Source organism: Achroia grisella, unplaced genomic scaffold, assembly GCF_030625045.1.
Source record: "Achroia grisella isolate CSIRO2021 unplaced genomic scaffold, CSIRO_AGI_Agris_v1 utg840, whole genome shotgun sequence".
Taxonomy (NCBI): Eukaryota; Metazoa; Arthropoda; class Insecta; order Lepidoptera; family Pyralidae; genus Achroia; species Achroia grisella.
The window spans coordinates 902763-921956 of NW_026713038.1; the positions used below are offsets into that span (position 1 = coordinate 902763).

Consider the following 19194-nt stretch of genomic DNA (forward strand, 5'->3'; position numbering starts at 1 on the left):
CTATTTGTTACGTTATTACCATTAACGGCTGAATAGTTTTTAATTAAATTTGACGTAAAGATAGATTGTATCTCAACGACAGAAATAAGACATCTATTATCTAAAAAAATAAATAAATTGGAAAGGGTGAAATAAGCTTAGAAAGTATGCATAAACATGATTTAACTAACGTGTAACAATTAGTGAACTATAATATAAAATGCTCTAGCACTATAAATTTATTAATACCTGTTGTTTTAAGTTGAAATGTGTGAATACAGACTACCAATAAGCACTAATTCAATATCAAAATATTTAAGACAACCAACTGAATAAGTAACTTTATAAGAATAAATTAGTCGTAGTGATCAGAGCAAACGAACCCGAAAGCAACAATCGTTCACGAGCATGACGGATGAGCCAACCATCGCTGAATCATCAATCATCATCACATGAAATAGAATACTAGTGAATTGTTTCTCGAAACTTATACCGTGATACTATTATCTCAGTATTACACATTTATTATCCAATATTTCCGTATATTGTTTAAACTTGCTTATCACCAAATTCCACACAAATGAGATAATTTTAAGCCATCTTTGTCATCTTAAGACCCGGCCATATAGTAATAACTAACTGTAATACACGTCGAATATAGCCACACTCGACGTGTATTACAGTTAGTTATTACTATGTGCTCCCTGTTTTTCCCCAAACTATTCTAATAATGTTGGAGTTTGGTTAAGAACACTAACGATTTATGCGAGCGGGGCACCAGTGGAGGATGATAAAATGAGCATAAAGTCAGGTCAGTTAGACCTTGGCCAATGGCAATTTACCACGATGTTTTCCAGGGAGCACCGGGCGGAGGTCAACCTGATTTGATACGTTGCTAGCAATGGTGTTATTAGTCCACGTTACTAATAATCCCTTTCTCCCCTTTTGTACCTAGTTGAACCGCCTGTATTAAGTTAAAGATTCTGTAATTAAAGATATCTAATTGGGACACAAGTATTGACGTTAGTCCAGTAATTGTTGTTAAAGCATTTTATCTGTTTTGACGGCCTCGGTGGTTTAGCGGTTTAACACCGCTTTACTTCCAAAGGTCGCGGGTTCGATTCCTCGCACAGTGCAACCATTGTATTCATGAGTATGATTATTTGTATCGCTCTGGGTGTTTACTATATATATTATGTATGTATTTACAAATAAAATATCTAAGTATTTACGTCAGTTTTAAAACCAGTAACCATAACACAAACTCTGCTTACCGTGGGTATAGATGGCGCTGTGTTGATTGTCCAGGGTTATTTACTTATTATTTTATTAATGTAAAACTGTACAAATAAAATACATAAATATAATAATATAATAATGTTGTAAGTAGTCTTCTTTGGCAGTCGGGTAAAAAGTGTCATTTAATTTACCTTTTCTTTTAAAATGACTTCGAAAGGGAAACTCATTAATAACACATATTCGCTGGAAGGATGCATAAAAACAAAGTTAAAAAAAGGTCCCCAGTATGTTAAGGTATCGTGTCATCGACTGCTTGTTATTCAGCTGATGTATAATGACAGGGTGTCCAATTATACGAACTTTATTAATTCAGATTCGGCAGTCGTATTTTATTTATCTAGTATAATACTTTAAAGATGTATTACATATGAATGTGGTGGTTGTAAGGGCAGAGGATACCGAAAAATAGATTGAAGGAGTTTGTAAAAGATGATATTGCCAAAAACGGAGTATAATGATAAGGGAGTCATAACGAGATGCGAATAGGGATGAATGGAAGAGAAAAACATATTACTCCAACCCTAAATGAATGGTATAAGGAAGAAGCAGATGATGATGATCTAGTATAGTAATAATATTCGTGGATGAATCACACAAAGCCATTTAATCCCAAGCTAAGGAGAGCTTGTGTTATGGGTACTAGACAAATGATAATAATAACTTTGATACATTTTTAAATACATACATAATATACGTAGTAAACACCCAAACCGATTCAAACATATTCATGAATACGAAAGTCGCACGGTACAAGTGCGAGGAATTGAACCCGCAAACATCGGAAGTAAAAGGTGACGTCCGTGACCGACGGCCGACTTATCCAATTTTCTTAAAATTACTTAATACGTAGTATTTTAAATGGAGAAGAAATTGTGGCATCTTTATTGGCAATTTTTTCCCCAATGAAACATGATCATCATCATCTGCTTCTTCGGATCGGTGTATATGTTTTTATCTTCCAATAAAACATTATCACAGTGACGAAATTGCAGCCAATAATACTGAAACCATATATATATATAAATAGAACTTGAATGTACTTGCTCAAAAGGCCTTAAAGCAATCTCTTATAGACAACCTTATTATTAAATACTTGTTTTTATACTGAACTTTTTTGAGAGAAGCAATCAAAAATAGCATATACCAGTTTAAGAGTTCACACTTCCGAAATACCGATGTGAGGTCGTTAGTAAATCGCAGACAGAAAATATACCGTCTCGACACAATTGTCGCCGGAGGCACAGTATAGTCACAAACTTGTTATTAATATTAGGAAATATAAAGAGATTTGCCCTCTGGCAACACCATTCATTGGTCAAAATGGTATTGTACATTTTGCGACCACTGTGGCGCTATAATAAGACATTGGCATCTTAATAGGTCCCGTGTTCGATTACCGTTATTATAGTATACCAAAGAAGAGGGGAATATTAGTTAAGGGAAACCCTATACAAAATGAAAATTATCTTACTAATATATAAATGCAAAATTTTGTGAGTATGTATGGATAGATGTTTGTTACTCTTTCACTCGAAAACTACTGAACAGATTTTGATAAAGCTTTACAGTAATATATCTTATATATCAGCAATTATTCTATAACTAGCTCATCAGCGCAACTTCATCTGCCTCACACTTTTACTTGATCGTTTATTCTTATATTTCGCCCAATATACATAATATATTTTTAAATTAATAATAATTTAACGACTACACATCAAAATAACACATAGACCATTCTGCTGTATAAGCTATAGCCGTTCAGTAGTTTTTATGTAAGAGTAGCAAACATCCATACATCCATTCATACTCACAAACATTTACGTTTATTTTTATTAGTTAGAATATTTAAGTACTTGTATTCATTCATTCTTAATATAAGAGTTAGGCTCTTGTCGGTGGAGCTCTTGCCGCTTTCCGAGATCTGCCATCATGCTCTTTAAATGTTAATACAACACTACTCCCATTTTGTCTTTAATTTGCTTGATGTACCTGTGCGTTGTAATAACTGTAATAAAAGTACTTGTAATAAGGTATTATTTGCACTGCAATTGCAACAATACAAATAACATTTTAAATATCATTGTCTTCGTTTTTTATTGCTTACTAATGACAAAAGGTACAGTTTAATATGTCCTCGGTTTGTCGCAATAACTGTCACTCTACACCGGCGGATATGCGCCGATCGCGTTTGCACGAACCGCGGTATGCGCTGTTTCCGTTGCACACCTACATTGATAATTTTGACATAATTTGTTTAAAAAATACATTCTTTACATTAATGTAAGCATTGTAATAAGAACAAGTTTATATCTACTATGCGACCTATACTATTTCACGGCCTTGGTGATCTAGTGGTTAGCCTAGATCACTACCTTATTTCGGATGGTTGCAGGTTTAGTTTCTCGCATGGTATAAACATTTGTTTTCATGAACTACCTATACTGCCTAGACTATATCGTCACCTCGGTGGTCTAGTGGTTTAGCACACCACCTTTCTTCGGATAGTTGCGGGTTTGGTTCCTCACATGATATAAACATTTGTATTCATGAATATGATTGTTTGTAAAGGTCTGAGTATATTTATGTATATTATGTATGTGTAAAAAAAAACGCTACATTATCAGCGTTGGTATACACTTTCTTTTATTTTAAAAAATACCATTATAACAATAAAATGCATCTTTCGGAAGCCACTGCTTAAGTGATTGCATTCTGATAGCCGGGCACTTTATCTACATGAACAGTAATTGTTATAAATTTTATTAATTTTACTGTTTGTACTTTCAGAAACGTCTCAAAAATTTAATAATGTATTTTAGTCGTTCGCGCAGCTTCTGTTAAACAAATTGATCGTTACTTATATAAAGATCTCGCGTGCAAAATTTCGTATTTCTAAACCCAGCGGTATTGCAGTGTTGATCGACCAGTCACTTTCTTTTTATAGTTATTGATTACTCTAGTAGCCATCCATATCTAGTAGTCTACAATTAGATTCAAAAGTACAATTACATCTCAAACGCTCCTTAAACAGATCTGTTATTAGTTACGCAGATGACAACTTAAGTAGAATATTATGTAATATTGACCTCAAAATATCCATCTGAATAGATAGGTTCTTTTGTAACTAATTCTTTAGTAATAATGGTACAAATAATTAATGTGCAATACTCTTACAATATTAAAATACGAGCACGTCTATTTTTTCGCTTATCCTTACTTCCTTATTAATATTATAAATGCGAAAGTAACACTGTTTGTTTGTCTCGCTTTCATGCCAAAACTACTGAACTGATTTAAGTTAAATATGGTACACAGATATTCTAGACTTTGAGAAAGGACATAGACTACTTTTTAATGCGAAAAAGGCTTGTAAATGGTTAAAGGGGAGATATAAGATTGTATGGAAATATCGTAATTTTTAAAGATAAAAAACTTGAAACTTAATTTTACGGCTGTTGATTATAAATATATAGGATATTCAAAGTTTGTAAACATTTTATCCTAAAGGGGATAAATTAAAATAGGGGATGCAAGTTTGTATGTAAAATCGTTATTTTTGAAGCTAGAACGATTTGAGGAATTCTTCCGGAAGGACATATAATGTACATAAATCTATACGACCTTCGTCAAATACAACGTGATTCCCGTGTGAAGCAAAGTGTTGTTGTTTAAAAATGTATAAATACAGTTATTATAAATTGTATTTACAATTAAATGTATTGTATTTACAAAAACATAACTATCTACGTCTATCAGAAGTCCAGTACCATATGGCAGTTGTGATAAAAAGTATTATACCAAGGTGTAGATATGCAATTAATAAAATCTATATACCAGTTAAATAAGCAATCGACACTATGAAAAGGCAAATACCGAATATTATGTCATCAAATCTAATCGACGGAATATCGATTCGATCGGGCCAGAAGCCAGCCTGTTGTTTGCTGTTTAATTTTCTATGCCTATCAGAATTATATAATTTGCATTATGCTCGCTTATTTATTTCACCAACTCCGTGAAATACATTCCCGTTTTAATGATATAAATACATAGAATAAAATACATAGAACTTATGAGATATTGGAGTAGTGACAACGTTGCTAGATATATACCATGTCAGGTACGTCCCTCCAGAAACCATCGTTGTGAATTTGTGGTCATTTCGCTAGGCTAGGCTAGCCGATCTGATTCCATGTTCATCCTGTCCTTCTCTATTGGTGCCACAATACCGTTAGCGTGGCCCGTCTGAAATACCTTCCCCGAAAACATCGTTGTGAATTCCTGATGATCCGCAACGATCGGTTAACTGATCTGACTACATAGTCATCCTGTCATTCGTTAGTCCCCCCCCCTTTCCCAATCCCTCCAGCATATACTGTTACCGTGGGTCGTCAGACACGTCTCTCTCGAAGTCATCGTTGTGAATTCCTGTTGTCTCTGAGTCCTGGCATCTTTAAGTGATCTGACATCATGCTTAGCCTGCCATTCTTCTTTGGTGCCCCGCAAGCATATACCGTTTTCGTGAGTCATCTGACACGTCTCTCTCGAAACCATCATTGTGAATTCGTGACGATGGGCCAACTGATTTGATTTCGTGGTCCTGTCGCTCTCCGTTAGTTAATCCAGCATAAACTGGTGTATCTGAGTCCTGACTAACTGATCTGACATCATGCTCAGCCTGCCATTCTCCACTGGCGCCTCGCCAGCGTATACCATTAGCGTAGTAGTTGCACCTTTCCATTATTGTCCATTAAAAAAAGATAATTGATCAGAAGTACCGCCAGAATGATATCACGTGCATCATAATGTAATAAGAGCTATTCATGATATAGTCGACGTTTTCACTTGTGAGCTGTCAGCTTGTTTGCCATTACATTAACATAAAATAAAATAAATTCCACGTTCATCTCGTAAATGCATAACCGAGATGCGACATTTTCTTGCAGCTAGATGACAATCTGAACACGCAATGCTTGACTCATGTTCATTTGCATTTGCTGCATTTAAAGGTCACGGCTGAACGTGCTTCATTTTACATTTTTAATCAATTAAAAGATAGAATATATATTCTTAAGTACGACTGTATATTTATTCATTGTATTTTTCTTGCGCATTCTTTATATCCGAATCCGTATTCCAAATAAAAAACTTTCAATTCAGAAATACTTATATTAAGATTTCAATATATATGTCTATATTAATTTTGATTTTATAAATACATATTAAAGATTTCCTACTTCGCCTAGTTCTTACACTACCAGTTTCAATAATGGGATATGACAATGAAATTGTATAGTACTGATTAAACATTATTGCCTTTTTTATTTTTACTAGTTTGCCTAGTTCCTACACCAGCAAACTTCCAGTTTCACGTTGCATATAACAGTGGAATTATAGTGTATGGCAGCACAACACCTTATTGAGCAATGTTATTTGTTTGCCACCTTGTGGTATAAAAATATCACGGAAGGGACGTACATAAGTGATAGTTACCACTTGACTATAGGCTCGTCCGCCTATTTAACATTCCAGTTATATTTTATATATTGTCATAATGTTAGTTAACATAACTGCGTGACCGATTTTTATAATTTTTTATATGCATATTCAGTAGGTCTGAGAATCGTGGACTATCTTTATATATTATTTTCATACCCCTAAGTGCGTGCTAATGGTTGTCCACCACTATTTTAGACATTTTTATATGTTTGTAATGTGGCATTAAAAATACATACAACCCTAAATTTTCACCCTTCTGTCACCAACCCCTATTTTTAATAGCGATTTTATTTTATATGGCCAAAACAACGTTTGCGAGTCAAATAGTACCAATTTATAAATAAAGGTGTTTTGCCACCAGAACCTGGACAATTGGAAATCATCACGCCGGAAGCGCGTCGAGCACATAATAGAGCGGTGTGTTGAGGTGCGACGTATGGAGAACGAGCCCAGTCAACCACGCGCTAAATCCAAAACCTTCAACGAGATGCTGGAGGAACGGTGAGTACATATACTTATAATCTATATAGATATAGAAACACAATAGACAGCAGCCTCGGTAGTCTAGCGGTTACTTAGCACACCGTCTCACTTCCTGTCGTCGCGAGTTCGATTCCTCACATGATATAAACATTTGTGTTCATGAATGTGATTTTTTGTATTGTTTGACATATTATCTATTATATATAAGAGCTATCATTTATTTGTCTCCAATCGAAATTAGTTTATAACGATACGATATAATTCAATATTTATTCCCTCTAAATTTCTAAAATCTATATTAATTTGCCAGTTTTTACTCGGCCGTCTATATTATTTTAACCCTCAATTGGGATGTCTTTGTCTGTGTTTAAAATAGCCAGCTATAGTATGAGAGATACGGATAGAAGAAAATGAACCTATGTGGAAGGACTTATTAATGGATAAATAAACATATTGCAAGATCAATTACCTATTATTCTCGGTCAGTCATCTGACTTATGAATACGTTTATGTCATTTTCGTTAGCTATATGTCATGCGTGTTGTAATCAACGAATGAATACACATTTCACCATCTCAATTGCTTCTTCTATCATGTCAATATTGTATTATGTATTGTTATATACTAGCATATGGAACCGTGAGACAAAATCAGTTCTGATATCTAAAGCCGAAATCCCTATATATATATATATATATATATATATATATTATATATTAGTTGTCCCCGCAATCGAAAAGAACGCCGTATAAATTATAGTATAAATATTGCTAAAAAATAGGAGTTAGTGATAGAAGTGTGGGAATTTAGGCTTGTATAATAATAATAATAATCTAATAACAATTCACACAGCGCCATCTAGACCCGAGTTAAGCTATCTAAAGCTTGTGTTACGGGTACTAGATAACTGATACAAGTACAAAGATATTTTTTTTTCGTAAATACATACATAATATACATAGAAAACACCCAGACCGATACAAACAATCATACTCATGAATACAAATGTTTGTGCCGTGCGAGGAATCGAACCCGCGACCATCGGACGTAAAGCGGTGTGACAGTCGCTGATTCTCAAGCCTACTGAATATGCATATAAAATTTCATAAAAGTAAGTCGAGCAGTTTCATGTGACATGAGAATTTTATATATAAGATATATATATAGAATGAATCAGTATTTCCCTTAGTCACAACTTCACGCGTGATTTCATTTCTATATATTTCGATTTCATTTTTAAACCAATTCTTTTTGGTTGTCTTGAAAAAACAAATATTAAGAAAATTCTGTGGATTTTATTATGACAATGGGAATTCAATATTCATAGTTAGACGGCCGTGTGACGAAAATGTTAATCTTATATTAATATGCAGGGCATTGTTACTAATTATCTTATCTGTGGTAATCAGGCCAACCTCCACACAATTTATCTTCGCACCAGTCATGGTTGCCTGGTAGAAAATGCCACTAGGTATTATATCCGCCATATGTACTCTTACTATTGTGTAAAATTATAGAAATAAATAACAAATAATAATAATAATCTCAGGACAATTCACACAGCGCCATCTAGAACCAAGTTAAGCTAGCAAACACATAGAAAACACTCAGACCGTACAAAAGATCATACTCCTTAATACAAATGTTTGTGCCGTGCGAGGAATCGAACCCGCGACCATTGGTAGTAAGACGGTGTACTAAACCGTTTAAATATCACATGTAAATCACATTATATAATCTTCAGTTTTTTGTTGATGGCATCATAATTCCACCTACGCTAACGCTTTACGGAAATTGAGCATTAGTGAAAGATGAAAGAAGATTGAAGTTAGATCATATATACGATTCTGACTAATTCTAAACTAGGATTTAACCGCAACAGTTGCCAGGAGGGTCGGAGCTGCCAATCAAGGTCGACCTGACATTACCTACAATGCGTCACTAGTTCCATATGGACTAACAATGATCTAATCTTGTGAAATCACTTTTCATTTTCGTTTTAATAACTCTTAAGATATATATACAATATGATCCTATGCGACGGTCTGGGTGGTCTAATGGTTTAGCACACCGCTTCACTTCCGATGGTCGCGAGTTCGATTCTTCGCACGGTGCAAACATTTGTATTCATGGGTATGATTGTTTGTATCTGTCTGGGTGATATATATTATGTACGTATTAAAAAAAATAAGTATTTATATCAGTTGCTAGTACCCGTAACACAGACTCTGCTTACCGTGGGACTAGATGGCGCTGTGTTAATTGTACAGGGTTATTTATGATTTATTGAAATAATATTGTCTTTCATATTAATAATATATTTCATTTGTTGAATTTACACGTCTAAACGGTTGAACTGATTCTAATGAAATGTTACATGGTATGATATCATAGATTGGGAATAGATTATACTCTCATAGGATCTATTCTCAATATATGACGTGTAATTGCAATCACGACAAAGAATATACATAGTATATCTCAGTCTCTCTAATAGCGGGCGATATCGAGATAAATAATATCATATAATAATAATAATAGCTCTGGACAATTAACACAGCGCCATCTAGTCCCAAGCTAAGCAGAGTTTGTGTTGGGGGTACTAGACAAATGATATAAATACGTAGATATTTTATTTGTAAATACATACATAATATACGCAGAAAACACCCAGACCGATACAAATAATCATACTCATGTATACAAATGTTTGCACCGCAGGAACGAACCCGCGACCATCGGAAGTAAATCGGTGTGTTAAACCGCTAGACCAACGAGGCCGTCTATAAATAAACAATAATTTAGTAATTTTATTACCAATATGTCATTACATTATGTACATTTTTGTATAGCAAATGCAACGATTGAACAAACATTTCGTCATCTCAATTACATCTCGTAACGCCTCCATATTGCGTTATTATATTAATATAACTGTAATAATGTTAGTATCATCATATACAAACGGTGTGTTTGTAAATAAATATGATATTGTAATAATACATTAATAATATTACAATACAAGCATGTAATTATTTCATGCGATTTGATGTCTCAATCTACGCTCGCCCTTATTTGCTAAACTATTTTATAATTATAACGACCTCGCTGGTCTAGTGGTTAAGCACACCGCTTTACGTTCTATGGTCATGAGATCATTCTTAGTACGATGCAAGTACTTACATTTATCTGGTGTTTTCTATATAATTTACAAAAACAATATTTATATCTGTTATATAGTACAGGTAATATACTTACCTAAAATATCATATACCTTGAATCTTGAGGTAAACAGATGCGCTGTATCTAAGGATATAATATATTTATTTCAATTTATTTGAATTTGTGCTGATTTGGACAGGAAAGAATGGATGAAATGAGAATAATGAATGAAATGGAGCGAGAATGAATGTATACGTCAGTAGGACATATCCTAAGCGAACGAAAACGTCTACTAAAACAGCAACGTAACGCCCAAAACAATAAAAGTAACAAGAGCCCCAAATAAAACTTACTTATAACCGATTGATAAACGTAGAACGTAGACGATGCAAAAAAGATAGGTATGTGTCAGTTGGAGAAACGCCAAATGACGTTCCTGAGACACCGTCTACCCCAATGATAGGCAGGCGTGACGATATGTATGTATTTTGTAATTATTTCACAAGTCATAAACTATTTTTATAGTCTTAGTGATTGTTTAGTGAAAGTATAAAAGATAAGACACGAACTACTTCCGAAACCTACTTCCAAATGTGATGATAATTGTTACTTAACAGCGTAGATATGTAAAACTATTCGTTTAATTATTTACAGTTTCTTAATGACGATGATCACGGAATGGTGATATTCTTTGTGCTAAAGATGTATTCTTACGGGATAGTTTTGAGGGGAAAACAGATCAGTTAGTCAGGATCATTTCTATGTAGCTCTTAGTAGAGCGATATAGGCTATTTCAATAGCATCATGTTACATGTAACAATGGACATAATATTATGAAATAAAACACGTTTTTTTACCAAAAAGGAATAGAGCTTATATTTCAAAGAAAAGGCGACAGTATTGAAATATCTCTTGTATAAAGACATCATTTAATCAAATATATATGTAAACTTGTTATGTTATAAAAAAAAAATATCGACTTATGGCTAGGAACTTAATTTTTTTACGCAGGTTTCTCCTATATTTTAGATTTCTGAACTTCTGGCTTAGGTTATCTAACAAAGGAGATTCTGAACTTCCTATATAAGTAGAAGGAAATAGACGGGGAAAGTTATGATGGAGAGTTCGTGTTAAAATAAATTTCCCTTAAAAGGAAATCTACTTTCGTGTGACACAAATGTATCTATACATAGTTACGTATCAATTTCACGTCCGTTGCGCTCGGCAGCCGTTGGACAACTGATCGGGTTACATGGACATCAGGGTTGCCAACCTTCAAATTAACCTTGTACGAAAAAATAAGAAATCTGATAAAATCTCATTTGTCTAAAATCTAATTCGGCTATCTAACCTTGTATTTTAAACGATTTTTATAAGTCAACTAGCTTTTGCCCGTGGCTTCGCTCGCGTAAATTTATCCCCTTAGAGGTGGAATTTATCAAAATCCTTTCTTAGGGGATGCCTCGTCATTGTAGCTTTATGCATGCAAAGTCTCAGCCCGATCGGTTTAAAACTGACAAAGTTTCATATAAACTTTCATCCTCTATTTTATCCCTTTGGGGGTAGAATTAATAAAAATCCTTTCTTAGCGGTTGCCTACGTCATAACATCTACCTGGATGCCAAATTTCAGCCCAATCCGTCCAGTGGTTTGGGCCGAGCGTTGATAGATCACTACGTCAGTCACCTTTGAGTTTTATATCTTTAGAATTATTTTTTTTATACTACGATGGTGGCATGTTTGCCAGATGCTAGATGATGATGTTGCCCATCTGATGGTAAACGGTTACCATATCCAATGGACGTCTAAAACTCCAGAGGTGTCACGTGCGTGTTGTCGACCCTTAAGAAACCTTAATATTCTTGAAAAAGGACCGAAGGCCAAAATCCTATATTTATACGAGGATCTTCGTCCAGTTGACACCCCTGATGGATACAGGGGTCACCAAAGCGACCAGTGTTGTCATAGTTCTTTCTTTTTGTAATATTTTAATCCAGAAATACAAAGTTCTATCCTCTGTTCATATTTAATAAGTCTCAAAATATTTTTGATTTATAATTGGCTAGAAATGTACAGTCTGCATCTAAATTAGTCTGTCTAAGCATTTACTAATTTAATTCCGACATTGTTGATGTATGCAAACAGACACCGTCCAGAACTAACCACGCATATTTTTGGACATTTCGGAGAATAGTTTTATTTGCATAGACACAAAATCATGAAATAAAATTATAACAAAAATACAGTATACAGTGTACAGTATCAAGAGCCTCCTCCATTTTAAGGTATGTTAAGGTGACATTGTTGAAATTAATTGCTATTAGGTATGGTAATTGTAATTATCACCTATTAGATATCTCTTCCTCCTCCTAGAGTTAGACACATTTTAAATCTACATTAAGAAACTTTTTAAGTAACTATTTGACGAGTCTGAATGCGGCGGTTAGACTATAAGAATAAATATATATAATGTATTATTAAAATCATATACGTATCAGATACATATACTAGTATATGTATATGATTTTAATAATACATATTACAATAACAATTGTTTTATGTGATATGACGTAATTAATTGAAATTGTATAGTACAATATATTTTTTAATAACTGTCTTTTCAATATTTGCATAACTTTAGTTAAGCAAGCAAATATTTAAATAGAAAGAATAAAACGTATTATAACAACCTCATAGCGCTTTCTGATTATACCTTAAGGTTAGCAGGAAGAGAATGTCATACGGCATTAAGCAAGCCTTTTGTATAAAAGTTATTGTTCAATAAAGAATAAATAAATTAATATAATTTATTGATTACATGAATTCCTTTTTAATAGCTATTGCGAGCAATACTTACCATTATTGACCATGACAAAAAATTATTTCTTTACTCAATCCCAATTTCTACATATAAACCTCACTTAAAGGCATGGCGATAGTTGTTCATGCACGGGATTTTCATTTAATGTTAGATACCTATAAAATGTAAATAAACTGGCTTTCAAAAAATATAGTGTAGTTTCTTGTCAGTTCTTCTCAATTGAATCTGTATACTAAACTGGACAGTAAGCAAATAATACGTTAACGTTCATAAGGTTAAATTGTCATTAGTAAATGTTTTTTTATTTTAAATTTTAACCTCATGTTGATTTCTCGTCAATTGTTAAGCATTAAAGCAACAAACAGACAAACTGACTTGTCTTTTATAATGTTAGTATTATAATATAACTAATAGATTGCTATTATTCAACAACAGTTACTCTTTCTTTTTATTTTAATTCGCTCCTATTATGCTACTTGCGGGCGTTATTAAAAAAAGATAGTGTGCCATCAAATTTTAAACATGTTCAGTGCAACTGATTAGATAATCGTGAACCGTTTTGCAACCGTTATTATTATTATTTAACTTGTTGTATAATTAATATCTCGTTGCACATAATAACTATTAACGTTTAGATACACCAGGCTAATAATAATAATAATAAATAACAATGAACACAGCGCCATCTAGTCCCACGCTAAGTAGAGCTTGTGTTATGGGTACTAGACTACTGATGTAAATACTTAGATATATATATATATTTATGTAATTACATACATAAAAACCGAAACAGATATAAATAATCATAACTATGAATGCAAATAATTGTACCTTGAGAGGAATCGAACCCGCAACTATTAATATACAAATTTATATAATTGTATAGTTTATTATAAAAATATCCGAACCTTATGTATCTATTTATGTATGATCATATTTATATATATTATATATATAAAGAAGTTACGATATATTTATAGGACTCGTTGGTCTTCAGTTGAATCGCGACAACTCTTTATATCAGATATCAATAATAAATCAAAAAAATCTAGATATTAAAACAAAAATGGCAATATTAAAATATCGACAGGGTGCCTATAAATATTGTTATTGCAAAATTATCCAATTATCGCAGTTAGATAATTCAACAGACATTCGTTAATCAAGTTTTAAATTAAACACTTCATAGTTGTCAATTGCATCAATTTTCTTCAATCCAAAAACGATTGTGCGATAACAAAACGATTTGTATAACATCGGTGCCGTCCACAAATAAATAAGTCTCTTCAATTTTAATTGCTTTAAACAAATTGAGTATTATATCTGTTAATACATCATACTGTATATATTGTGTTAATAATTGGCAATAGTTAATTTGTTTAAAGCAATCCCAGTTTAGCGAACGCATCAGTTGTTTGCAATTGCAATAAACAACGTTGATTTATTCTAATCGAATCTAATTCTATTGAGAGTTCAACGTCATTTTAATTGAGCTATAGTTATATAATTAAAACTAATTTCTAATCTACATCTATATATATAACTGATTGCTGATATGAAGGATACCAAAAACATGTCAATTCGAGGTATATCTATCCCGAGTGGTACACGGCTGAATTAATTAATAATATAAAATATAAGGCGTCACTTCATAAACGATATAAGTCGAGTAAATCGCGTATTGATTATGTTGCATTTTCGCTGTGTAGGGTAAGGGTAAAAAAAATGATACAACAAACTTACGAACGATATAGGGAACGTATTCAAAATCATTTAAGGGAAGATCCCAAAAGTTTTTGGAAATACGTACAATCGAAAAGAAGTAAGCTGGTCTCAAAAATATTGAAAAATGGTGTTGTGTTAACGGGACAGGAATGCGCTAAAGAATTTGCACAGTATTTTCATTCCGTGTATAGTACTGAAACGGCCGAACTGAATGTGAGCGATGCGATGGCACAGGCAGAAGGTGCGAATGAATCGGCACGAGTGCATTTGGAGGCACTAAATCTAGCCGACGTTCGGCAAGCACTAGCGAAACTCAAGCCGAAACGATCCTCAGGGCCTGATGGTATCCCTGCGTACATTTTTAGGGACTGTAGATTTGTATTAGCCGAGCCTTTACTACACATCTACAACCTGTGTTTAAAAACAGCGGTTTTTCCTGCGATATGGAAAATGTCTCGTGTAATTCCAGTTCCTAAGGGTCCGGGTAGTGGAAGTGTAGAAGAGTATAGACCAGTAGCAGTTCTTTCTACTCCCGCTAAAGCTTTTGAGTCAGCAATACAGAATGCAATGTTCAGTCAATTGAGTTCACAGCTCTCAGAGGCGCAGCATGGGTTTCGACCGGGCCGCAGTACCACAAGTAATCTAGTGAACTATATGGCTGAACTTATACCAGCTGTGGATGGGGGTAGGCAGGTAGATGCTGTCTATTTTGATTTCCGAAAAGCTTTTGATGTCGTTGATAACGACATATTACTTGGGAAGCTAGCGAGTATAGGTTGTACGCCACATTTATTAAAGTTTTTTACTAGTTACATGAGAGATCGATATCAATACGTGGAATATACTGGTTTTACGTCAGATCCCTATTTGGTCAGGTCAGGAGTGAGTCAAGGGAGTACGTTGGGTCCCCTCGAATTCACTATTATGATCAATGATCTGCCGAAGGTTGTTCATCATTCCGGATGTCTCCTGTTCGCTGATGATTTAAAGCTCTTTCTCACAGTTGGATCTGCTGCTGATTGTGAAATGTTGCAAAGAGACATAGACAGAGTAGTAGCATGGAGCAATAAAAATAAATTGCAATTTAATACTTCTAAATGTATGAGTATTAGTTTTACTAGGTCGCATAACCCGATCCATTGTAACTATACAATAGAAGCTAAATCGATGAAGAGAGTCACAGAGATGAAAGATTTGGGAGTGACTTTTACAGTTGATTTGTCTTTTAAGAAACATATAATAGATACGTGTAAAAAAGCTTATAAGATGTTAGGATTCATACTTCGTACTGTTAAGAATTTTTCAAGTATTACTGTAATAATCGCATTGTACAACACATTAGTAAGGAGCCATCTTGAGTGCAACGCTGTAATATGGGATCCATATGAAATAAAATATAGACTAATGTTGGAAAAAATTCAAAATAAGTTTATTAGGTATATATATATGAGGCAATATGGAGTATATTCCTTGTATCCTTTGATGTATCCCACTCTGTTCGTATTGGGCATGGTGGGATATAATGAATTACGTGTACGCAGGGAATTAGCTATTGTCTTATACATATTCAAAGTGTTTCGGGGTCAAATCACCAATTCTCTGGTTCTTAGTTTGATAAGTTTTAGGGTACCAGATAATTACCTGGGGCGGCGATGAAGGCCCCAGTTATTAGCGGTACCTCGCGGCAGAACTAATTTACTAAACAAGGCGCCCATGACACTCGCACTGGCCACTCTCAATAAAATAGCAGAAACAACGGATTTGTTTGTGTGTAGTCTGTGTGAATTCACAAAAACAACATTGTATGTTATATGTTATGTTAACGAATATGTATAATATAGAATTAGATACACTATTGTATTGGGCTTAGGCCTGTAATAATAGTTGTGTAAGTAAATAAATAAATAAATAAATAAATAAATAAATATGAGGAAACTAGTATTGGAAGCGGTGGCCACACAATGTAAACAAATTCTCGGAAGGGTGAGGTCGCTCCGTGAACCCTGTGACACCGGAGACTAGCGCTTTTGGGAGAAGCTTGGCTGGCCATGTTAGTACTCTCGACTTTACACGTATAACGGCCAATATTAGAGGCTGATTGCGGAAAATGGAGTCCAACTTACATTACATTGCTAGGATTGGAAGCCTTTACTACAAATAAGGTTCCAGAACCAAGATCGTTAGATTTTTTTGTTTCTGCTTGCTAATTTCAGAAACAGTACCATATTTTTTTATTATTTATACACTTTATTGCACCAGAACAGAAAAATATTAATTAATATAAATATGTATATACAATTATAGGTACAAAGGTGGCCTTATAGCTAAGCAATCTCTTACAGGCAACCTTTAGGTAGACGGTGAAGGTATATGAAAATGTATAGGTGGTGCAAATAACAACACAACTAATATATAGAAATACTAGCTGTCCCGGCAAACGTTCCCTTAAAATAAAAAAAATCAGAGGTGGACTACCCCTAACATTTAGGGGGATGAAAAATAGATTTTGGCCGATAATCAGACCTACTCAATACGCTGACAAAATTTCATGAGAATCGGTCAAGCCGTTTCGGAGGAGTATGGGAACGAAAACTGTGACACGAGAATTTTATATATAAGATTTAAATATTATCAATTTGTATTTGGTTTTCACAAACATATAATACATTTGTGAAAACCAAAAACTTCATTTATAATTTTGTTTTAATCTGTTGGCAATTAAAGAAGTTAGGTATAAATACTGTTGGTCCGAATACCACAGAGCACGAGAACAAAGTCACGGGCTCACCTTGTATCATTGATAAGTCCTTGTGAATATGTGTAGTTTCAATTATATATTTATGTAATAATAATACAAAATCTTCAATTTACATAAAAATATGTTTAATATAAATAATAATTAGGTAGTTTAATTAAAAATAGTTTATCACTTAGGTTAACGTCAATCGACGAGCTTGAGGTTATCAGTTAATCTGAGAACAAAGTTTATAAACATTACGAATATTTATATATATCCTGTTTTATTTATTTCGAAAGTTATTGTTAAATATTTACTCAATATTGACATATGAGTATGTATGGATGGATGTTTGTTACATTTTCACGCAAAACTACTGAACGGATTTGGAAACTTTACAGTAACACATAGGCAGTGCAGGCAGACTGTTTACAGTGTTTTTAGAAATAGTGTTCAATTTGCAATAAAAAAATAGTTAAAGAACTAACTTAGTTTAGTTTCGGCATGGGATATGCCGTATGCCGTTCTCACTATTTTAAAATAAAAATATATTACAATAAGTCCTTTAGTATATGATTTTCTCACTTAGTTCACTTGTGACTTAAAAATCCACTTAAATTACGATCCGCGATAACATATTACTCAATAATGACGTGTGTACTTAAATCTTCGATTTCGTACCGTCATTTGGTGATAATCTCTATCAGATATTAATCTATTGTCAGATAAGATGACATACTTACCAACATACAACATAATGATATATTGTGAAAACATACCAATTTACTTTTATTACGTAAAATATCTTAATGTTATTACATAATTGAAAGGGTTACTCTTATTTGTAATTATTGATATTTCTATCGTGAACAACGTTCACATATAGTTAATTTTATAAAGTTTCCTATAAATAGATAGATACATAATAAATTTTATTTTTATCTTAGTACATACATATAGTCTTAATTTTAACATCACATAACAAGTTTAACAATCTAGTATATGTAGGATAAACCTGCATGTGTGTGCTACAGCAATACAAAACTGGCACAAAAACACGAGTGTACTCAGTGACTACGGCTAGTGCAACCTAGTCGAAACGTCGAGAGAGGTAAATAGGTTGTTCAGGTAGGCAAATAAATTACAGGATAAGAGTCATGTGACATCTTAGGCCTCTGAAATGGCAAAGCAGAAGTGGTGTCGTAGGTGTCATATGATAACTCGATGTCCATAGTCAGGGGCGGTGGTCAATCTGCTAAATCGGGCAATGGGCTAAATCTACTCAGGGGCCTACCTAATTATATTACTCAACTAAAAAAATACACTGACCAATATGAAACCCACCTTCATGAAAGAGGACTACTGGCCGAAAGGTGTGGTGTATCGGCGCTACCGTGGCAGATTGCCGTCTTCAGTGCCGTGATCACACAGACAATATTATTGTATTAGATTTTAAATATTATATATGTATGTTAGTCTATAAGGT

The 19194-nt window shown here is 33.7% G+C and overlaps 1 protein-coding gene across 5 annotated transcripts in view; it reads left to right on the forward strand.

Moving 5' to 3' along the window:
- LOC131852093 (uncharacterized) overlaps nucleotides 1-19194 on the forward strand; it is a 163885-nt gene that overhangs the window by 106166 nt on the left and 38525 nt on the right. For all 5 annotated transcript variants that reach the window (XM_059202718.1, XM_059202719.1, XM_059202717.1 and 2 more), the window contains one exon: nucleotides 7142-7281. In XM_059202718.1, coding sequence (XP_059058701.1) covers nucleotides 7142-7281 — 140 coding nt within the window. The remainder of the gene's footprint in view (nucleotides 1-7141; nucleotides 7282-19194) is intronic.